General features: G+C 47.0%; 1 protein-coding gene across 2 annotated transcripts in view; it reads right to left on the bottom strand.

Moving 5' to 3' along the window:
* The window catches only part of NPHP4 (nephrocystin 4), a 143,559-nt gene that overhangs the window by 115,643 nt on the left and 4,723 nt on the right, over positions 1-23,193 (bottom strand). For both annotated transcript variants that reach the window (XM_030942780.1, XM_030942779.1), the window contains exons 2-3: positions 21,074-21,246; positions 12,346-12,489 (exon numbers count right to left, since the gene is read on the bottom strand). In XM_030942780.1, the coding sequence (XP_030798640.1) occupies positions 12,346-12,489; positions 21,074-21,208 (279 nt within the window). In that variant the 5' untranslated portion in view covers positions 21,209-21,246. The remainder of the gene's footprint in view (positions 1-12,345; positions 12,490-21,073; positions 21,247-23,193) is intronic.

Below are 23,193 nucleotides of genomic sequence, written 5' to 3'. Positions count from 1 at the left end.
TCCCAGCTACTTGGGAGGCTGAGAAGGGAAGATCACTTGAGCCCAGGAGTCCAACGCTGCAATGAACTAGGACTGTACCATTGCACTCCAGCCTGGGCAACACAGTGAGAACCTATCTCTTAAAAAAAGAAAAGAAAGTGCTATGGGGGGGCGGAGCAAGATTGCCAAATAGGAACAGCTCCAGTCTCCAACTCCTGGCGTGAGTGACACAGAAGACCGGTGATTTCTGCATTTTCAACTGAGGTACTGGGGTCATCTCACTGGGGAGTGCCGGACAATCAGTGCTGGTCAGCTGCTGCAGCCCAACCAGCGAGAGCTGAAGCAGGGCGAGGCATTGCCTCACCTGGGAAGCGCAAGGGGGAAGGGAATCCCTTTTCCTAGCCAGGCGAACTGAGACACACAACACCTGGAAAATCGGGTAATTCCCACCCCAATACTGCGCTTTAAGCAAACGGGCACACCAGGAGATTATACCCACACCTGGCCGGGAGGGTCCCACAGCCACGGAGCCTCCCTCATTGCTAGCACAGCAGTCTACAATCTAACCGCAAGGCAGCAGCGAGACTGGGGGAGGGGCGCCCGCCATTGCTGAGGCTTAAGTAGGTAAACAAAGCCGCTGGGAAGCTCAAACTGGGTGGTGCTCACAGCAGCTCAAGGAAACCTGCCTGTCTCTGTAGACTCCACCTCTGGGGACAGGGCGCAGCTAAAAAAACAACAGGGAAAGCAGCAGAGGCCTGTGCAGACCCGAAAGACTCTGACAGCTTTGAAGAGAGCAGTGGATCTCCCAACACGGAGGTTGAGATCTGAGAAGGGACAGACTGCCTGCTCAAGTGGGTCCCTGACCCCTGAGTAGCCTAACTGGGAGACATCCCCCACTAGGGGCAGTCTGACACCCCACACCTCACAGGGTGGAGTACACCCCTGAGAGGAAGCTCCCAAAGTAAGAATCAGACAGGTACACTCGCTGTTCAGCAATATTCTATCTTCTGCAACCTCTGCTGCTGATACCCAGGCAAACAGGGTCTGGAGTGGACCTCAAGCAATCTCCAACAGACCTACAGCTGAGGGTCCTGACTGGCAGAAGGAAAACTATCAAACAGGAAGGACACCTATACCAAAACCCCATCAGTACGTCACCATCATCAAAGACCAGAGGCAGATAAAACCACAAAGATGGGGAAGAAGCAGGGCAGAAAAGCTGGAAATTCAAAAAATAAGAGCACATCTCCCCCTGCAAAGGAGCGCAGCTCATCGCCAGCAACGGATCAAAGCTGGTCAGAGAATGACTTTGACGAGATGAGAGAAGAAGGCTTCAGTCCATCAAACTTCTCAGAGCTAAAGGAGGAATTACGTACCCAGCGCAAAGAAACTAAAAATCTTGAAAAAAGAGTGGAAGAATTGATAGCTAGAATAATTAATGCAGAGAAGGTCATAAATGAAATGACAGAGATGAAAACCATGACACGAGAAATACGTGACAAATCCACAAGCTTCAGTAACCGACTTGATCAACTGGAAGAAAGAGTATCAGCGATTGAGGATCAAATGAATGAAATGAAGCGAGAAGAGAAACCAAAAGAAAAAAGAAGAAAAAGAAATGAACAAAGCCTGCAAGAAGTATGGGATTATGTAAAAAGACCAAATCTACGTCTGATTGGGGTGCCTGAAAGTGAGGGGGAAAATGGAACCAAGTTGGAAAACACTCTTCAGGATATCATCCAGGAGAACTTCCCCAACCTAGTAGGGCAGGCCAACATTCAAATTCAGGAAATACAGAGAACACCACAAAGATACTCCTCAAGAAGAGCAACTCCAAGACACATAATTGCCAGATTCACCAAAGTTGAAATGAAGGAAAAAATCTTAAGGGCAGCCAGAGAGAAAGGTCGGGTTACCCACAAAGGGAAGCCCATCAGACTAACAGCAGAACTCTCGGCAGAAACTCTACAAGCCAGAAGAGAGTGGGGGCCAATATTCAACATTCTTAAAGAAAAGAATTTTCAACCCAGAATTTCATATCCAGCCAAACTAAGTTTCATCAGTGAAGGAGAAATAAAATCCTTTACAGATAAGCAAATGCTTAGAGATTTTGTCACCACCAGGCCTGCCTTACAAGAGACCCTGAAGGAAGCCCTAAACATGGGAAGGAACAACCGGTACCAGCCATTGCAAAAACATGCCAAAATGTAAAGACCATCGAGGCTAGGAAGAAACTGCATCAACTAACAAGCAAAAAAACCAGTTAATATCATAATGGCAGGATCAAGTTCACACATAACAATATTAACCTTAAATGTTAACGGACTAAATGCTCCAATGAAAAGACACAGACTGGCAAACTGGATAAACAGTCAAGACCCATCAGTCTGCTGTATTCAGGAGACCCATCTCACATGCAGAGACATACATAGGCTCAAAATAAAGGGATGGAGGAAGATCTACCAAGCAAATGGAGAACAAAAAAAAGCAGGGGTTGCAATCCTAGTCTCTGATAAAATAGACTTTAAACCATCAAAGATCAAAAGAGACAAAGAAGGCCATTACATAATGGTAAAGGGATCAATTCAACAGGAAGAGCTAACTATCCTAAATATATATGCACCCAATACAGGAGCACCCAGATTCATAAAGCAAGTCCTTAGAGACTTACAAAGAGACTTAGACTCCCATACAATAATAATGGGAGACTTCAACACTCCACTGTCAACATTAGACAGATCAACGAGACAGAAAGTTAACAAGGATATCCAGGAATTGAACTCATCTCTGCACCAAGTGGACCTAATAGACATCTATAGAACTCTCCACCCCAAATCAACAGAATATACATTCTTCTCAGCACCACATCGCACTTATTCCAAAATTGACCACATAATTGGAAGTAAAGCACTCCTTAGCAAATGTAAAAGGACAGAAATTATAACAAACTGTCTCTCAGACCACAGTGCAATCAAACTAGAACTCAGGACTAAGAAACTCAATCAAAACCGCTCAACTACATGGAAACTGAACAACCTGCTCCTGAATGACTACTGGGTACATAACAAAATGAAGGCAGAAATAAAGATGTTCTTTGAAACCAATGAGAACAAAGATACAACCTACCAGAATCTCTGGGACACATTTAAAGCAGTGTGTAGAGGGAAATTTATAGCACTAAATGCCCACAACAGAAAGCTGGAAAGATCTAAAATTGACACTCTAACATCACAATTAAAAGAACTGGAGAAGCAAGAGCAAACACATTCAAAAGCTAGCAGAAGGCAAGAAATAACTAAGATCAGAGCAGAACTGAAGGAGATAGAGACACAAAAAACCCTCCAAAAAATCAATGAATCCAGGAGTTGGTTTTTTGAAAAAATCAACAAAATTGACAGACCGCTAGCAAGACTAATAAAAAAGAAAAGAGAGAAGAATCAAATAGACGGAATAAAAAATGATAAAGGGGATATCACCACAGACCCCACAGAAATACAAACTACCATCAGAGAATACTATAAACACCTCTACGCAAATCAACTAGAAAATCTAGAAGAAATGGATAATTTCCTGGACACTTACACTCTTCCAAGACTAAACCAGGAAGAAGTTGAATCCCTGAATAGACCAATAGCAGGCTCTGAAATTGAGGCAATAATTAATAGCCTACCAACCAAAAAAAGTCCAGGACCAGATGGATTCACAGCTGAATTCTACCCGAGGTACAAGGAGGAGCTGGTACCATTCCTTCTGAAACTATTCCAATCAACTGAAAAAGAGGGAATCCTCCCTAACTCATTTTATGAGGCCAACATCATCCTGATACCAAAGCCTGGCAGAGACACAACAAAAAAAGAAAATTTTAGACCAATATCCCTGATGAACATCGATGCAAAAATCCTCAATAAAATACTGGCAAACCGGATTCAGCAGCACATCAAAAAGCTTATCCACCATGATCAAGTGGGCTTCATCCCTGGGATGCAAGGCTGGTTCAACATTCGCAAATCAATAAACGTAATCCAGCATATAAACAGAACCAAAGACAAGAACCACATGATTATCTCAATAGATGCAGAAAAGGCTTTTGACAAAATTCAACAGCCCTTCATGCTAAAAACGCTCAATAAATTCGGTATTGTTTTGAGAAATGTCTGTTCATATCCTTTGCCCACTTTTTGATGGGGTTGTTTGTTTTTTTCTTGTATATTTGTTTGAGTTCTTTGTAGATTCTGGATATTAGCCCTTTGTCAGATGAGTAGGTTGCAAAAATTTTCTCCCATTCTGTAGGTTGCCTGTTCACTCTGATGGTAGTTTCTTTTGCTGTGCAAAAGCTCTTTAGTTTAATTAGATCCCATTTGTCAATTTTGGCTTTTGCTGCCATTGCTTTTGGTGTTTTAGACATGAAGTCCTTGCCCATGCCTATGTCCTGAATGGTACTACCTAGATTTTCTTCTAGGGTTTTTATGGTATTAGGTCTAACATTTAAGTCTCTAATCCATCTTGAATTAATCTTCGTATAAGGGGTAACGAAAGGATCCATACAGCCAACAGACACATGAAAAAATGCTCATCATCACTCGCCATCAGAGAAATGCAAATCAAAACCACAATGAGATACCATCTCACACCAGTTAGAATGGCAATCATTAAGAAGTCAGGAAACAACAGTTGTTGGAGAGGATGTGGAGAAATAGGAACACTTTTACACTGTTGGTGGGATTGTAAACTAGTTCAATCATTATGGAAAACAGTATGGCGATTCCTCAAGGATCTAGAACTAGATGTACCATATGACCCAGCCATCCCACTACTGGGTATATACCCAAAGGATTATAAATTAGCCTACTACAAAGACACATGCACACGTATGTTTATTGCGGCACTATTCACAATAGCAAAGACTTGGAATCAACCCAAATGTCCATCTGTGACAGACTGGATTAAGAAAATGTGGCACATATACACCATGGAATACTATGCAGCCATAAAAAAGGATGAGTTTGCGTCCTTCGTAGGGATATGGATGCAGCTGGAAACCATCATTCTTAGCAAACTATCACAAGAACAGAAAACCAAACACCGCATGTTCTCACTCATAGGTGGGAACTGAACAATGAGATCACTTGGACTCGGGAAGGGGAACATCACACACTGGGGCCTATCATGGGGAGGGGGGAGGAGGGAGGGATTGCACTGGGGAGTTATACATGATATAAATGATGAATTGATGGGTGCTGACGAGTTGATGGGTGCAGCACACCAACATGGCATAAGTATACATATGTAACAAACCTGCACATTATGCACATGTACCCTAGAACTTAAAGTATAATTAAAAAAAATAAAAATAAAAATAAAAATAAATAAATAAATAAATAAATAAATAAAAATTCGGTATTGATGGAACGTACCTCAAAATAATAAGAGCTATTTATGACAGACCCACAGCCAATATCATATTGAATGGGCAAAAACTGGAAAAATTCCCTTTGAAAACTGGCACAAGACAGGGATGCCCTCTCTCACCACTCCTATTCAACATAGTGTTGGAAGTTCTGGCTAGGGCAATCAGGCAAGAGAAAGAAATAAAGGGTATCCAGTTAGGAAAAGAAGAAGTCAAATTGTCCCTGTTTGCAGATGACATGATTGTATATTTAGAAAACCCCATTGTCTCAGCCCAAAATCTCCTTAAGCTGATAAGCAACTTCAACAAAGTCTCAGGATACAAAATTAATGTGCAAAAATCACAAGCATTCTTATACACCAGTAACAGAGAAACAGAGAGCCAAATCATGAATGAACTTCCATTCACAATTGCTTCAAAGAGAATAAAATGCCTAGGAATCCAACTTACAAGGGATGTAAAGGACCTCTTCAAGGAGAACCACAAACCACTGCTCAGTGAAATAAAAGAGGACACTAACAAATGGAAGAATATACCATGCTCATGGATAGGAAGAATCAATATCGTGAAAATGGCCATACTGCCCAAGGTTATTTATAGATTCAATGCCATCCTCATCAAGCTACCAATGACTTTCTTCACAGAACTGGAAAAAACGGCTTTAAAGTTCATATGGAACCAAAAAAGAGCCCTCATTGCCAAGACAATTCTAAGTCAAAAGAACAAAGCTGGAGGCATCACGCTACCTGACTTCAAACTATACTACAAGGCCACAGTAACCAAAACAGCATGGTACTGGTACCAAAACAGAGATATAGACCAATGGAACAGAACAGAGTCCTCAGAAATAATACCACACATCTACAGCCATCTGATCTTTGACAAACCTGAGAGAAACAAGAAATGGGGAAAGGACTCCCTATTTAATAAATGGTGCTGGGAAAATTGGCTAGCCATAAGTAGAAAGCTGAAACTGGATCCTTTCCTTACTCCTTATACGAAAATTAATTCAAGATGGATTAGAGACTTAAATGTTAGACCTAATACCATAAAAACCCTAGAAGAAAATCTAGGTAGTACCATTCAGGACATAGGCATGGGCAAGGACTTCATGTCTAAAACACCAAAAGCAACAGCAGCAAAAGCCAAAATTGACAAATGGGATATGATTAAACTAAAGAGCTTCTGCACAGCAAAAGAAACTACCATCAGAGTGAACAGGCAACCTACAGAATGGGAGAAAATTTTTGCAATCTACTCATCTGACAAAGGGCTAATATCCAGAATCTACAAAGAACTCAAACAAATTTACAAGAAAAAAACAAACAACCCCATCAAAAAGTGGGCAAAGGATATGAACAGACATTTCTCAAAAGAAGACATTCATACAGCCAACGGACACATGAAAAAATGCTCATCATCACTCGCCATCAGAGAAATGCAAATCAAAACCACAATGAGATACCATCTCACACCAGTTAGAATGGCGATCATTAAAAAGTCAGGCAACAACAGATGCTGGAGAGGATGTGGAGAAATAGGAACACTTTTACACTGTTGGTGGGATTGTAAACTAGTTCAATCATTATGGAAAACAGTATGGCGATTCCTCAAGGATCTAGAACTAGATGTACCATATGACCCAGCCATCCCACTACTGGGTATATACCCAAAGGATTATAAATCATGCTGCTATAAAGACACATGCACACGTATGTTTATTGCGGCACTATTCACAATAGCAAAGACTTGGAATCAACCCAAATGTCCATCTGTGACAGACTGGATTAAGAAAATGTGGCACATATACACCATGGAATATTATGCAGCCATAAAAAAGGATGAGTTTGCGTCCTTTGTAGGGACATGGATGCAGCTGGAAACCATCATTCTTAGCAAACTATCACAAGAACAGAAAACCAAACACCGCATGTTCTCACTCATAGGTGGGAACTGAACAATGAGATCACTTGGACTCGGGAAGGGGAACATCACACACTGGGGCCTATCATGGGGAGCGGGGAGGGGGGAGGGATTGCATTGGGAGTTATACCTGATATAAATGATGGATTGAGGGGTGCTGACGAGTTGATGGGTGCAGCACACCAACATGGCACAAGTATACATATGTAACAAACCTGCATGTTATGCACATGTACCCTAGAACTTAAAGTATAATAAAATAAATAAATAAATAAATAAATAAATAAATGATAAAAAAAAAAAAAAGAAAGAAAGTGCTATGAACACACAACAACAAAACTGACAAACTTACAGCTTTCCATTGTCCCCAAATGACTGGCAGTTCAATCACTGCATAATTAAACCCTGGAAACATCACAGAGACCAATCATTTCTCCTTCTAAAAACCATTTTCTTTCATCTCCATTTCAGGTTCCAAGACCACGGCAGTGGTTTCCATTGTGCCAGAGAGGAAATCAGCTCTCCCCAGCTGCAGACAGACAGGCACACAGGGCCTGAGTTGGCCTCCCAGAGCCATGGAGCCTCCCTCTGTGGAAGCAGCTCGCTGGGACATGAAGCTGGCTTGCTGCTTTTGTTGTGATGATGCTCAGGACACGCCTGCCCTCTGCCGAGCAACAGCAAGAGCACAGGAGCAGCAGCCGGGCTCTGCAGCCAATGCTTCCTCTTAGCTCCAGAGCCAGGCCAAAGAATCCAGGCACTGGAAGGGCTCGCAGGAGTTTCACGTGGGTTACACTGATATTCCTTGACAGCATCCACTTTTCAACGGGAAATTATAGCGCGCTCATTGCTCTGACGAGTAAGAGCCACTCAAGAGGGGCTTTCTCATGGCTGTGATAACGGGAAGGGGCACAACCCAATTACCTGTGTCCCTCTGCCAGGGCAAGTGACTGCCCTGCTGCTTTGGTGACACTGGGGCTGGTGGGCTCTGGGAGGAAAGATTCCCCTGATGGGGGTTTAGGCTGTTGCTGGAGAACCACCAGGATTCCTGCCCAGTAACTCCCCTCGAATAAATAAAGGAGGGAAAAGAAGCCAGTCACCCAATGCCGGCCACAGTCATTAAGGGAAGAATCCAAGGGAAAAGTATGTCCACCTCAAAAAGAAAACTGAGAAACTGCACAGGACCGTGGCCTCCAGGATTATTTTTTAAAAGACACTTTTTTAGAAGTTGAATGAATGATTCGCTGGCTCAGAGGAAGTGAAAGGCAATTCCTCTCCACCAGGGAAGGTCTCAGAGAACACGGAATTCTGAGCTCAGAGCTGACAGGTGTCGGGGGACTGCTCTCCTGCATATGGACCCAATGTAAATAATTCATCATTTGCGGAAAAAAAAAAAAAAAAACACCCAGCTCTGGATCAAGACAAGCCTTCTGCGTTCCAAGTCTTTTCCAGGACATCGTTGTTTGCAAAGTCATGCCACAGCCCCTTCTCTCGGGGTCATGTGTGACACGGGCACTCCACAAAACCCAAGCATGGCGCGTCCATGCATTACCACGTGGGGGCTGGACAGCCATGGGCGCTCCAAATGCAGTCCCCTGCTACTGGCAGCTCACCAACCCCAAAGCAGATCCTCCCAATGCACTGCTGATAGGCAAAGACCAGAAAAACCCAGGCAATGAGTAAAACCAGAGAAAGATTTTTGCCAAGTCTCAGAATCACCCCTGAAAAGGGCAAAGCGTGTTTGATGAACCTCTATTTCCACGGGGGCGTAGACAGAGCAATTAGCAGACAGGGTGCAAACATGCTGCCACACCCTCATGCCTATGAATGCCCACTCCTGGGGGCACTCTGCGCGTCATCCACACTTGTGAGCAGACACTGTGTACATGGATGCGCGCACACATTTGCACACACAATTAAATAAGTTAACTAGTTAACTAAGCTGGAACGAAATCTTTACTCTGTATGAGAATGCCAAGGAGATGGAGGAAACTGCCTGGCACAGAACACGCTGCTCAACAGCTTGGCAGGAGGGATTCATTCCTGGGGCATCACTGGCCTCTGCTGCCCGCACAGGGCATAGCAGCTGCAGACAGCAGGCTCCGCAGACAGCGCGAGGGCTTCAGCGTCACCCTCACAGCTCAAAGTGCCCTGGCCACCCCACACTCTCCTTGCTGCATTCCCTTCTTCAGCGACTCCAAGTCCAAGGGTGCAGATTTTTCCAGAGGCTTTAAGAGCTATGTTCCACTAGTCCCCCGGGCGCGTCCCCAGCCTCAACAAGAGACGCACCCAGATGACAGGCCAAGGCTGAGCCACATGGCTCCCACAGTCGGCTGCCCTTGGAGCCACCAGCACAGGTACTCCAGACTCCGAAAAGCCACGAGCTCCTAGTCTCCCTAACACATCTGAATTGTGAACTGCACAGGCGGCAGGACACGCAGCTGCCAGGATGTGCTGAAATGCAAGTGCTGCCCAACTTCAGCTGCAACGGAAGCCCTCAGGGTGCATGAATGTAATCCTGAGAAAGGCAGAGAGACGCATCCATTCCGAAGACTGCCCTACCACGCGACTGGAATTCTACGGGGATCAGGATTCTGCAGCCCAGAGAGACAGTAGGGAGATGGAAGCCCCCGCTTCTGGCCCATGCAGCGCGGATCCTTAGGAAGGTCCGAAGCCTCTCTAAATGGAGAGCTGAAGTCAGAGGGGGTGAGGCAGGAGGAGGGAACTGGCCCCGGCACCCCGGTGACTGCAAGGCATCCCCGATTTCAGAGCGTACTCCATCCCTCAGCATTCTACAGAACATTTCAGAACAAAATGCAGGGCTCCTCAGAAGCAGGAGGTCACGGAGGCCACAGCAGGTGGTGCCATCAGATGCACAGGGTTGTCGCTCCCGCCCCCACTCGCCACCTGGGAATAAGCTGGTAGAGTTATTCCATCTCCACGCACCTCAGTGTCCTCCTCTTTAAAATGGGTACACAGGATCCTGACCTGCACAGGAGGATGACAGGCATGAAATGACAGCATGCTTCTGAGCCGATGCCCAGCCACAGGAAGAGCCTCCCGGTAAAGGATGGCTACCTTCACCACCCGCCACACAGCTGTCACAGCACTAGGTTTCGGGGGCTCACTGTGTGCACCTGAGGAAGCTAAGCTAAACAGCCCTATCCCCAGCAATTGGCCCAGCATCGCCACCACCAGGAACTCACGGCAAGGGGACCCCCTGCCTGTGCGGAAACAGCACTCTGAGGGCTCACCCGCAGTCACACACGCGATTTACAACATGAAACCTTTTCTGACACGGCTGGCCAGACAGCCCTCTAAGAGGTATTTGCAGAAGCTGTTTCACAACCTTAATGTCAGACACATCTTTAGCTGTCATGACATACACTCTAGCCAGGCTTTTTATTGAAGCTTCCTGACCTCGGAGGTCATTCTCTCCCTCTACTACCCATGGGAGGAAGGGCAAGAGTCAGGACCCATCCATGTCGAGACACACACAACCCAAGCGCTGCGTGATGCTGGGGTATGGAGAGCAGCGAGCTTGTGGCCCGAGGCGGAGGTGCTGACTGGCCAGAGCAGGGCCCCACAGAAAAAGCACGCCTGGGCAGTGGTTACCTAGAGCAACGTCTCAAAGGACGGCCACTGTCACCCCCACTGTTACTCCTCATACAAACTGTCACAACACCAGGCCTCTTGGGCCTCCTTCTATACCTGAGAAAGATCAAACCAAGACAGACGAGACCCTCTCATCACCTCTGTCGCCTCCACACTGTCCCTGCTGCACACTCAATGTGCTCGGACACCGTCCCTCACAAACTCCCCCCACTCGAGTTCAGCTGTGAAGCAGCAGCCAGGCATGAGAAAGGCCTCCATGACCTCCATGACATCACTGGCTCTTAAGAGTAAAACGCCAGCGTCCCTAAGAAGACCCTGTAGGACCCAGTCAGAAGGCACGACGGGGCCACCCTGCCAACCCCACCCACCAGCGCACCTGGGCTCTCCTCTCGTCCTAACACCCCCGGCTCTCCCCGCTCTGCTTGAAGCAGCCTCGTCCCTGCTTGTCACGGAGCCAGCTTCTTTCTCATCCTGTAGGGCCCAGCTGAAACGGCAGCTTAGTAGAGAGGCCTCCCTTGTCACCCACCTAAAGCAGGTCTCTGCGCTCTCTTATTGGTCTCCTCCTGAGAACTTAACTTGCAGTTACTCTGTTACCTGCTCGGTGTGTCTCCCCAACAGTCTGCAGTTCTGTTAGGCGAGCGCCATCATCACCCTGAGCCTAGCTTGACGCCCTGCAGAGAGCAGATGCTGAATGCAATGCACGCTGTGCAGTGAACCACAGAGACAGGGCACGCCGGCCCGCAGGGTGGCCAGCCGCAAGACCACCTGAGGGAAAACACACTCCTCAACCAGTGCCCATCCACCTGCCAGTCTCAAGACAGAAGACACAGGTGTGAGTCCAGGCTCTGATACCTGCTACCTGGGCAAGTCACTTTACTAAATCTTAATTTCTCTATACAGGAGGGAGGGAAGAAAGGAGGGAAGGGGAGGGGATATGGGAAAGGGACAGGGAGGGGAAGGACACCAAGAAGGGAGAAGGGAAGGTGGGGGTGAAAGGGGATGGGTGAAAGGGGAGGGAAAGGGAAGGAAGAGGAGAAGGGAGGGAGGACAGGGGAGGGAGGAGGGGAAGGGGGGAAGGGGGGAAGGGACGGGAGGGGGCAGTAGTGGCAGCGGCCACAGATGAGGTCAACCATTTCCCAATATTCCCAAGAACTCCAAGGTTCCTTGAGACAAGACCCCCATGCCCCTGACCCTTCAACCAGAGCAGAGCAGAGCTCTCTCGTCTGTTTAAGAAAACTGGCTTCCACATAAGATTTTGTTTGGAAACAAAGTGCCCAGACTGAGCTCTATGCTGCTGGGACCCACAAGTCTGAGACACCCTGTGAGGTCTCGGCAAGGCTCCACTCTCTGGGCTGCCACCCAGGACCCCCCGCACACCCACCCTCCGCCTTAGAGCAGCCCCTGCCTCTGTCACCAGGACCCACCTCATTAAAGACGATCCTGGACGGTGGTCTCGTCGTCGGCTTCACTGTGGTTTTCCACGTCCTCCCGAAGAAGTGCCGGTAGGTGACATCAAAGAAAGACACTCGCAGATGGCATTCAACCTCTGACAGCACCTCCAGCTCTCCCTAGGAGACAACGGGGAACTGGCCCTCAAGAGTCTCAGCACCATGAGCCGGGCGGTCACTGGCAGGCCACGGGGGTGCACATGGGGCCACCTCGCTTAGGTTTAAGCACGCTGGTTTCCTTATCGGGGGACTACCTCTCTCCCACAGCCACTGGTCTCGGTGGGGTTATAAACCAAAGCACTTGGCCCTCCCCTGGCCAACGAGAGACTGCAGTCCCTTGGAACAGACACAGGCTTCTGACTCAGCCAGAGCCCAGGACGCACAAGAGGACATGACCACAGGACACACGCGCCTGCCAGGATGAGGCCCAGGGCTGCCGGCAGCCAAGAAGTGAGAGAGAACAAGTCCAGGTGACATCACCTGAGACCTGGCTCAAGTCACACCTGAAGCTTATGCTGGCTGTGGATTTGTTGTGTGAGTTAACAAATCACCTCTCATTTAAATCATTTTGGATGGGTTTTTTCATCATTTCCAACCAAATGAGCCCTTCCTGATATAACCAGAAACTCTAAATCCTCAACTTCCCAGATTTTGGGGTGATGTTGGCAAAGGAAAAAGCAGATCTTTGAGAACTGATAAATCATGGCTGCAAATACAGAACAAAGCAGCCGGAGTGTAGACAGGCAGGACCCTGCCCCGAGCTTTACCACTTACAGCAAGTGTTGCTTTAGCCTTTGCTCTTCTGCGACAGGCTCTTACCTGAGACATAGAGTCCCACACCTTTCTTTCACCCATTCACTTAGCAAATGTCACTTAAACATCTATTCTGCGCAATGACTCTCTGCCAGGCACATTTCCAAGAACTAGGGACACAACAAGGAACAAAACAGACAAAGTCTCTGCCCTTACAGGGTTTACAGGGCGGAGAACGGGGAGAGAGGGGGGCGGGGCAGGGCGGGCTCTCTGACATGACCTTGAGCTGAGAACAAGGAGGGCATGAGAAGAACCACGGGGGGTTTGGGGAGAGGGAGCCAGGCAGGAGGAGGAGCAAACTCAAAAGTCCTGCGCGGAAGACAGCACAGGTGCTCCAGGAGCCAGTGAGAAGTGCAGGAACTATATTTAGCTATAGTACCTGTTTAGTACCTGTTTTTTGTTTTTGTTTTTGTTTTTAAGAAAAGGGTCTCCTCTGGCCACTGCAGCCTCCACCTCCCAGGCTCAAGTAGTCCTCCTGCCTCATCCTGTCAAGCAGCTGGGACCTGGGACCACAGGTGCACTCCACCACACCCAGCTCATTTTTGTCCTTTTTGTAGAGAGGGGGTTTTGCCAGGCTGGTCTCGATCTCCTGTCCTCAAGTGATCCGCCCGCCTCGGCTTCCCAAAGTGCTGGGATTACAGGGGTGAGCCACCGTGCCCAGCCTGTAATTTCTAATTTTCTGTATTACTGATGCTCTGGCATCTGGGGCCTCAGTGACGAGACAGACCGTCCCCCAGAGCCAGTTAATTCCTAAGGTGGCAAATGGCAGGCCTGTCAGAACGTGTCTGACATGAAAACCAACCCATCCAGAGCCCACACGTCCCACTCCCTCCATCTGGCTCACACACCCCAGGAGTCCCACCCTCTGCCCTGTTCTCTCAGGGTCAGTGAGCAGAAACGTCAGGCCATCCCTGCACCTTAGAGACCATGACATGACTCTCCTTGGCCAACGCCAAGCCTGTCCAGCTGCTCACCCTCCCTGGCCCAGTCCTCCCACAAAACCATAATCAAGTCTCTGCCCTTGCCTCCCTTCCACCCTCCTGCCTCCTGAGCAACCCTGTACCTCCCCAGGTGGCCTGTGGGACATGGCCTGCCCCGTGTCCTGGGAGCCCTGAGTAACACACAGAGTCTCAGCTGCAGTCGTCTTCTGATCCGCTGGCCTCACCACCCCTGAATGGAAACCAATCCTAGCTACATTCTAAGCAGAAAGCCCACCAGACTGCAGCAGGCTGGGCCAGGGAGGAGAGAAGGAATGAGCGCCAGGCACGGGAGCATTCAGGTAGGCCTCACAGCGCAAGGAGAAGCTGGGCTTTCGCTCCAATCATGCAGAGGCCAGGGAGAGATTCTAAGCAGAAATGACACAGTCTGATTCAGAATTTAAATTCCCGTAGCTGCCATGTCGGGGCAGCAGTGGAAGCAGGGGCCCATTAGGAGGCTGCTGCCACCAACCAGGCGAGAGAGGGAGGGGCAATGAGGGTGACAGGAAGCAGGCACACCTGGGCTCTGCTGCTTCGCAGGAGCGGCTGCGTGGTCATGAAGGGAGAGAAGCAGGAAGGGCCAGCTGTCTAGGCTGGCCCAGCCCTCCTAGGTCCAGCACTGGTCCCACATCTCAAGTAAAGCAACCTGGAGGGAGGTGGTGTCATCTATGGGGACGGAGAAGGCAAGCAGAGCAGGTCTGAAGACTCCAAGCCTGGCCCCCAGCTCCCATCACCACGCTTCTTCCCTCTCCCCCTGGGTCCCTCTTCCTCCTCAGCTCCTCCCACATTCAGACCCACCCTCTGACCTGCCTCATCTCTCCCCAGAGCAATCCCCTGGCTTTTCCATGTTGACTGTCTGCCGCCCCATCTAGAATGTGAGCTCTGTGAGGACGCGGGTCTCGAATAAGTGTGTTCCCTGCTCTGTCCCTGGGGTCTAGGCAAAGCTTCTGCGCGTGCCCCTCCTCACCCGGGACTGCCCGGGTTCCCCCAGCGCCGCCGCCTCCTCCTCTCCTGCACTCTCACGAGGCTATCCTCAGGCAGGATCCCGATCCCCGTGGCTCCCAGAACTGTCGCTGGCTGGGGCTTCTTTCCAGAACGCCACCTCTACGCTACTCACACCCAGCCTGTTCAAACAAGAATCCACTGAGAGCTCCTGAAGGCACAGTATAGGGCAGAGTCAACCCTGTCATCTGCACAGCCCCAAACGTCGTGGTGCCCAACGAATATCAAACTGCACTGAAATACCCACCCCAAAATAAAGAAATGTTATCAATGATCATGGTAAAATTGAACTAAACAAAAAAAGTAAATGGGACAGTATGAGAAATATACTAAAATCATTAACAAAGTGCCCTGAATTCAAAACAAGCATGTAATATTCTTCAGCCAACACCTTTCACAGGGAAGAAGGCTTTGGCCATTATCTAAAGCTATTAATTCTCAAAACAACTAAAATTATACAAACTTGTAAGACTATCTACACCAAACCTTTGTATCATCTACTTCCAAACTCTATTTATTAGAATTTATACAAATTCTATTTATCGTCTTTTAAACACTGCATTTTGATTGATCTTTGTACATAAAACCAACACTGCATTCCTGCAATACGCCCCACTTGATCCTAACACCCCATCATCGATACATATTGCTGGCTTTGTTGTCCTAATAGTTTCAGGGCTGCTGCGTTACATTCATGAGGGATACCAGCCTGTACTTTTTTGTAGTGCCCTTGACTGGGTATCAGAATTATGGTGGCCTCAAAAAATGAGCCGGGAAGTATTCCCTCCTCCTCCATTTTCTGAGTTTGTCTAGAATTCGTCTTACTTCTTCCTTTAGTATCTGATAAAATTCAACATTATATTTTTAACCTCTATAGCATATGTTATCATGATGCTTCTTTCATTTTAATACTGGTAGCCTGTGTTTTCTTTTTGTTTTTTTGTCTTGATCAATTTTAATCAATCTTTTCAGAGAACCAACTTCTAGCTTGGCTGATTTTCTCCATTACTTGTCCTTTATTAATTTCTGCTCATATACGGTCATGGGTAACATAATGACATTTCGATCAGCAACAGATTGTATGTATGACTGGCCCCTTAAGGTTGTAATACTGTATTTTTACTGCTTTTTCCATGTTTGATATACCGTTGTGTTACAATTGCCAACAGTATTCAGTAATGTGCCATACAGGTTTGTAGCCTAGAAGCACTAGGCTACACCATGGAGCCTGGGTGTGAGGCAGGCTTCACCATCTAGGTTTGTGTAAGTACATCCTATGATGTTTGCACAATGACAGACAAAATCGCCTAACAACGCCATTTCTCAGAATGTATCCCCCATTGTCAAGCAACCATGCATAACTGTATTTACCATTTCCTTTCTTCTAGTTACTTTGTATGTAATTTGTTCCTTTATTTAGGTTGTTAAGGAGGAAGCAGAGGTCACTGATTTTATACCTTCTTCTTTTCTAATATAGTCATATAAAGCTATACGTTTCCCTCAAAGAACTGTATTAGCTATATCCTACATTATCTGTATATTTTCTTCCATTATTCAGTTCAAATTATTTTCTAATTTCCCTATTAATTGTTCTTTGATCCAGTATGTTAATTCCCTACTATTTGAGGATTTTCTAGATCTCATATTATTTATTTATAACTTAAAAGCACAGTAGTCAATAAACATACTCTATAATTTGGGTCCTTTGAAATTTATTGAGACATTTTAATGGCCCAGCAGAGGGTCTATCTTGATGACTGTTCCATATAAACTTGGGAAGAACGTGTACTCTAGCTTTGTTGGGAGTGGTGTTTAAGAGATGACAAGGTGATTGACGGTATACTTGGGAAGAATGTGTACTCGAGCTTTCTTGGGAGTAGCGTTTAAGAGATGACAAGGTGATTGACAGTATTCGTCAGAGCTTCCAAATCCTTAGGAGTTTTTTGATCTATTCGTTTCTTCAGTAATTGAGAGAAGAGTTAAAAGTCTCCAACCATGATTATGAATCTGAATATAGTTCCCTTTAGTTCTGTCCAATTTTGCTGTTTTGTACAAAAGAGTTATCAGAGCAGACCTGACTGTTATGCTTTGAAAGACCAGCTTAGAAGTCTGGCCTTTTGCTGGAGTCTGGGAACTTAGATTTCAGGAGAGTTCCTACCACGTAACTGGTAAGAGAGGCTCTCACCGTGCCTAACCCGTTTGTGTACTGTGGCTTATGCTAAACACGTGTTTCCCTTCTGAGAGTCTGGAATTTTGGACACTACACAACATTTCACGTGTGTTGTTACGATTCCTTGCTGGAGGAATCAAACGCATCCTATGTGATTCAACTGAGAGAGGACTCTTGGAAGTTTGTACCCTCTTCCCTCAGACATCCCCCATATGCCTCCATATGCCTCCTCCTTTCGCTGATCTTGCTCTGTATCCTTCTGCTGCCATAAACCTCAGCTGAGAGTACGACTATATGCTGAGTCATGTGAGTCCTCTCAGAGACTCTTCAAACCTGGGGGGTGGTCTTGGCGGCCCCTAACACAAACGCACATACATTTAGGGATTGTTAGGTTTCCTTGAAGATCACTGTCTTTATGAAGTGCCCCTTTATTTCTGGGAATACTCTTCACCTTGAAATCTACTTTTTATGCTACTAGCACAGACATAAAGCTTTCTTTGCTTAGCATGTACATGGTTTATATTTTTCCACCCTTCTACTTGCAACCTGTTTATGTCTTTATGCTTAAAGTGCACTTTTTTGTAAACAATATGTAATTGGGTTTTAAATAACTTTTAACACATGACTTTGGATCAGGAATTCCGCTTCTAGATATTATTCTGACATTATCTGTATATGAAAAAAATGAGGTTATTCACTGTAGCAGTGTCTGTGACAGCAAATGACTGGAAAAAGTCTAAATGTTCATCATTCAGGGCCTTACTCAATAAATGATGGCTCGGCTGGGCGCAGTGGCTCATGCCTGTAATCCCAGCACTTTGGGAGGCTGAGGCAGGCGAATCACGAGGTCAGGAGATCGAAACTATCCTGGCTAACACGGTGAAAGATCATCTCTACTAAAAATACAAAAACTTAGCCAGGTGAGGTGGCGGCGCCTGTAGTCCCAGCTACTCAGGCGGCTGAGGCAGAAGAATGGCGTGAACCCGGGAGGCACAGCTTGCAGTGAGCCAAGATCGCGCCACTGCACTCCAGCCTGGGTGACACAGCAAGACTCTGTCTCTAAATAAATAAATAAATAAATAAAGGCTCATTCATACAAAGAAATACCGTGCAGTCTTCAGAAATAACAAGAAAATTTTCTTCATGTAATAACATGAATGATCGATAAGACATACTGCCTGAATTTTTTTGAAAAGCAAGGTACAGGGCCGGGCATGGTGGCTACACTTGTAATCCCAGCACTTTGGGAGGCTGAGGCGGGCAGATCACCTGAGCTCAGGAGTTTGAGACCAGCCTGGCCAACATGGTGAAACCCCGATTCTACCAAAAATACAAAACCTTAGCCGGGCGAGGTGGTGCACATTTGTGGTCCCAGCTACCTGGGAGGCTGAGGAAGGAGGATCGCTTGAGCTCACGGGGAGGAGGTTTACAGTGAGCTGAGATCACACCACTGCACTACAGCCTGGGTGACAGAGTGAGACCTCATCTCAAAAAAAAAAGAAAGAAAGTTACAGAATGGAATACACTAAGTACCATTTGCATTTTAAAAAGGAAAAATAAACATAGGTATATTTACTTGTATTTGCTTAGAATGTATGAAAGTTGTACAAAAGGCCGGGCGCGGTGGCTCAAGCCTGTAATCCCAGCACTTTGGGAGGCCAAGGTGGGTGGATCACGAGGTCAGGAGATCGAGACCCTCCTAGCTAACACGGTGAAACCCCGTCTCTACTAAAAATACAAAAAACTAGCCGGGCGCAGTGGCGGTCGCCTGTAGTCCCAGCTACTCGGAGGCTGAGGCGGGAGAATGGCGGGAACCCAGGAAGCGGAGCTTGCAGTGAGCCGAGATTGCACCACTGCACTCCAGCCTGGGCGACACAGCGAGACTCCGTCTCAAAAAAAAAAAAAAAAAAGAAAGTTGTACAAAAACACACTGTATCTAGGGTGATACACCAGGTGCCTGGGGATGCCATGGGATGATTCACTTTTCCTGTGTATCCTTGTCAATTTTGAAACACGTGAATTACCTTTTCACAAATAAAAATAAAATGAAATGGGGAAATAAAATTTCCTTTGCAAACTTCCTAGGAAAGAGGGACGTGCTATCAACTATTCTGTGAGCTTCTGGAAGGCGGCTGAGCCAGACAAGGAGGGTGGCATCCCAGCTAAAGCCATCGCCCTGGGCCGCTGGCTCCACTCTTACTTAGCAGGTTCTGCTGCTCTTCTATAAAATGGGAGTGAGGTGGTGGCAGCTTCACAGAGCTGCTCTGAGGATTAAGTGAATTAACACAGTGAAGTGCTGGAAGTAAAGCTATAAAAGCAGCAGCCACCACAGTACCTACCACAGTGGCAAAGACACAGCAGGTACTCAATCCGAGGGCCTGGAATTGAACGATACAGAACATCAGTGACTTAATAATAGTAAATTAGTCACAGACCCGGGGCTCCAACAACTGAATATATGTGAATATCACTCTCCCAGCTGCAGAGGAAAAAGAACTTGCCAAGCCAAATCCTGTAAAAAAGGTTGACAATGGCAAGACTGATCCTTCTCATGCATCCCCACGGGCCATTGGGCCTCACGAGGACAATCCAATCATGTGGGTGTCCGATGGGCAGCAGCACAGAAGCACCAGCTTGTCCAGTAGGTTCCCCGCCAGCTGAAGGGCACAGATGGATGTGACGCCATCAGGGCCCAGGTCTGAGTGTGCCCAAGGCCGTGGTACATCCAGCCACGCACAGAGCTGCCAGAATGCCCAGAGCTCAGCCCCTGCAGTCCTCACTGCCAGGCTGAAAGCGGGCCATGCTGAGCCATGCACAAGGCCACCTGGCTCAGAAATAACCCAGGAAATCAGAGTACTTGGGTTTTTAAATTGCTCCACTTGGGCATAAAGAAACCCTACCCAGTGTCAAAAGTGCTGACCATGTCACTGAATCAGATTCTCTTTGCTGATGGGCCACTTTGCCTCCAAATACTGCCAAGGCCCAAGGTAATGGGTATGGTGGTATAAGACGCAAGTGAATAAGTGAAAATCAATACAGATGCTCTTTGACCTATGATGGGATTCCATCCTGATAAACCCCGTTTAAGTTGAAAATATCGTAAGTTCAAATGCATTTAATACACTTAACCTACTGAGCATCAGAACTTAGGGCGGCCCAGCTTAAACATGGTCAAAACACTTCCATGTGCCTACAAATGGGCAAAGTCATCTCACACAAATACTTTTTTTTTTTTTTTTGAGACGGAGTCTCGCTCTATCACGCAGGCTGGAGTGCAGTGGCGCCATCTCGGCTCACTGCAAGCTCCGCCTCCCGGGTTCACGCCATTCTCCTGCCTCAGCCTCCCGAGTAGTTGGGACTACAGGTGTGTGCCACAAAGCCCAGCAAATTTTTTGTGTTTTTAGTAGAGACGGGGTTTCACCGTGTTGGCCAGGATGGTCTCCATCTCCTGACCTCGTGATCCGCCTGCCTCGGCCTCCCAATGTGCTGGGATTACAGGCTTGAGCCACCACGCCCGGCCCACAAATCCTATTTTTAAATAAAATGTTGGGTATCTCATGTAATATATTGAAAACGGCACTAAAAGTGAGAAACAGAATGGCTGTATGGGTACCACCATAAAGTAGCAAAATCAAAAATCAAACCATCATAATAAGCCAAGGACATACCGTATGTTAACTGGAAGCCACATCTCAACTAACAGCAATCACAACATGTATCTGCTAACAGCACGTTTTGTTACCTGCCTAATTATCGGTCCATCCAGCCACTTGAGGACACACTGGAAAGCTGTGGATTCCTTCACAAGCTGGCGTGCTCTCTGTGGGTGCGGAGGGACAAGCACATTTTGGGTGAAGATCCTGTGCCAGTCATTCATCCTGCCCGCCTGAGGGTCCCGTGGGCTTCCCGGATGACCTGTGCCAGTCACATTCAAATAAAGAGAAGAGCTGTAAGGGCTACAGTGGTCATAGCAATCCTGAAGGCTTCTGCCTCCCACTAAATCCCAGAGGAACCTCCATCCCCCAAACCTGCACTCTGCAAACCCTAGACAAGTGGACTTTGTTGCTGGCTGGCACCCACGCTGCCTTCCCTGGGAAGTACCATTTGCATTTCAAAAAGGAAAAATAAATGTAGGTATATATATTCATTGTATTTGCTTAGAATGTATGAAAGTTGTACAATAACACACTGTATCTAGGGTGACACGTACAATAACACACTGTATCTAGGGTGATACACCAGGTGCCTGGGGTCGCCACGGGATGACTCATTTTTCCTGGGTATCCTTGTTAACTTTGAACTATGCGAATTACCTTTTCAGAAATAAAAATAAAATGGAGAAATAAAATCTACCTCCAGAGAACCCTCCGCCCCACCCCTACTCCCGTGGGCCAGACTCAGAGCACGACTCTCCTAGCCTCTGTGGCTGGTTCCGGATAGGGACACGAAGGGATGTTTTGCACAGCTGTGAAGGTTGGGTACCACACAAGGACACCAGGCGCAGGTGCTGAAATACAGCCCTAGGGCAGGGTCGTCTTGCAGGGGCCCAGGGAGCATGAGAGAGGGAATACAGTCCTTGAGCTGAGAGGTGGTCAGCCTGAAACTGCCCGGGGCCACCTCAGGAAACACATAAAAACAAGCAGAGAGGAAAAGGCAGGAGCGAGGGCCACTGGGTCCCCATGTCATTATTAGAGCCCTGGGCCAGTCACCCCAAGACACTTCAGCTACATGGACAAAGTCTCTTGTTGCTAAAGCCATTCGGGCACAGGTTTCAGGTGTTACCAGCTTCTTGGTGGGTCCTGGCCCATTTTGAGTGTTATCTGACCCCGTCCGGCGAGACCAGGATCTAAATCTTCTCTAGCCGACACAGAATCCAAAGATCTGAACCTCAAGAAGAGGTTGAATTCCATATACTAAAATGACGAGTAAGGAGAAAAAGCAGTGGATTTGGCCTTCTAAGACAGCAGCTCTCTAAGTACATTCCCCAAACCCAAGGTTTAACAGGACCCTGTCAGGGCTCTACAAGGTCAAAACAATTTTCCTGACACCCAGGTGTTATCTCCTTCACTAAGGTGGCGGTGGCAGTGGTGTGCTGGGGCAGAGGCAGCAGCAAGTAAAGCCACTGGGGCCTCATCGACCCAAGGCTGGTTGGGTTGGGTGAGGTCCTCCCAACCTCTCACAGAAAAGAACAAGGCAGCTTCAAGTAAGAACATCAGTGGTGAAGCCGGGAAAACTATTAATCTTATTATATCTTGACCTTTCAGTAGACACGTTCTTAATTTTGTTAGACAAAATGGAAAATACACAAGCATTTCTGCTGCAAACTGAAGGGCAACAGTCATCCCCAGGGGAAGCCTTGCTGTGACTGGGCTGCAGGCTGAACGCACCGCTTTTTTTATTCAACACCATTTTCACTAAGAATGACTGAGAGACAAAACATGGGGACTTGGCAGACATCTTCTCAAGTGTGAACAAAGTAAGCATGTCACTTTCGGGAAAACAACTGTAATAAAAATGGAGTTTCCAAGCAAACATTAGAACTGAAAACGTTTGTATCCTCCACCGTGAGCCTACCAGCTTCACACTTCTTCAAGACTTCCCTGATGAGACGGGCAGTGAAATAACGTGATTGTCTAAGGTTACACCATTAAATGTGTCAATAGTCGGAAGGTCTGCATGACTCCATGAACCAATATTTTCTGAACAATGGGTAATGGTACAAAATCCTGCAAGAATAAAACATCTACCCAAAGTGCAAGACAGACCAAAGGACTTTAATGTCAGAGCACGAAGAGTTCATTCACATGGTAGAGACTCGACTTTAGAACAAATCCTTAAGAAACTCCTGCTCCTGGGGTTTCA

The sequence above is a fragment of the Rhinopithecus roxellana genome, chromosome 12 (assembly GCF_007565055.1).
Source record: "Rhinopithecus roxellana isolate Shanxi Qingling chromosome 12, ASM756505v1, whole genome shotgun sequence".
Lineage (NCBI taxonomy): Eukaryota > Metazoa > Chordata > Mammalia > Primates > Cercopithecidae > Rhinopithecus > Rhinopithecus roxellana.
This window is presented reverse-complemented; position numbering and strand designations above follow the sequence as displayed.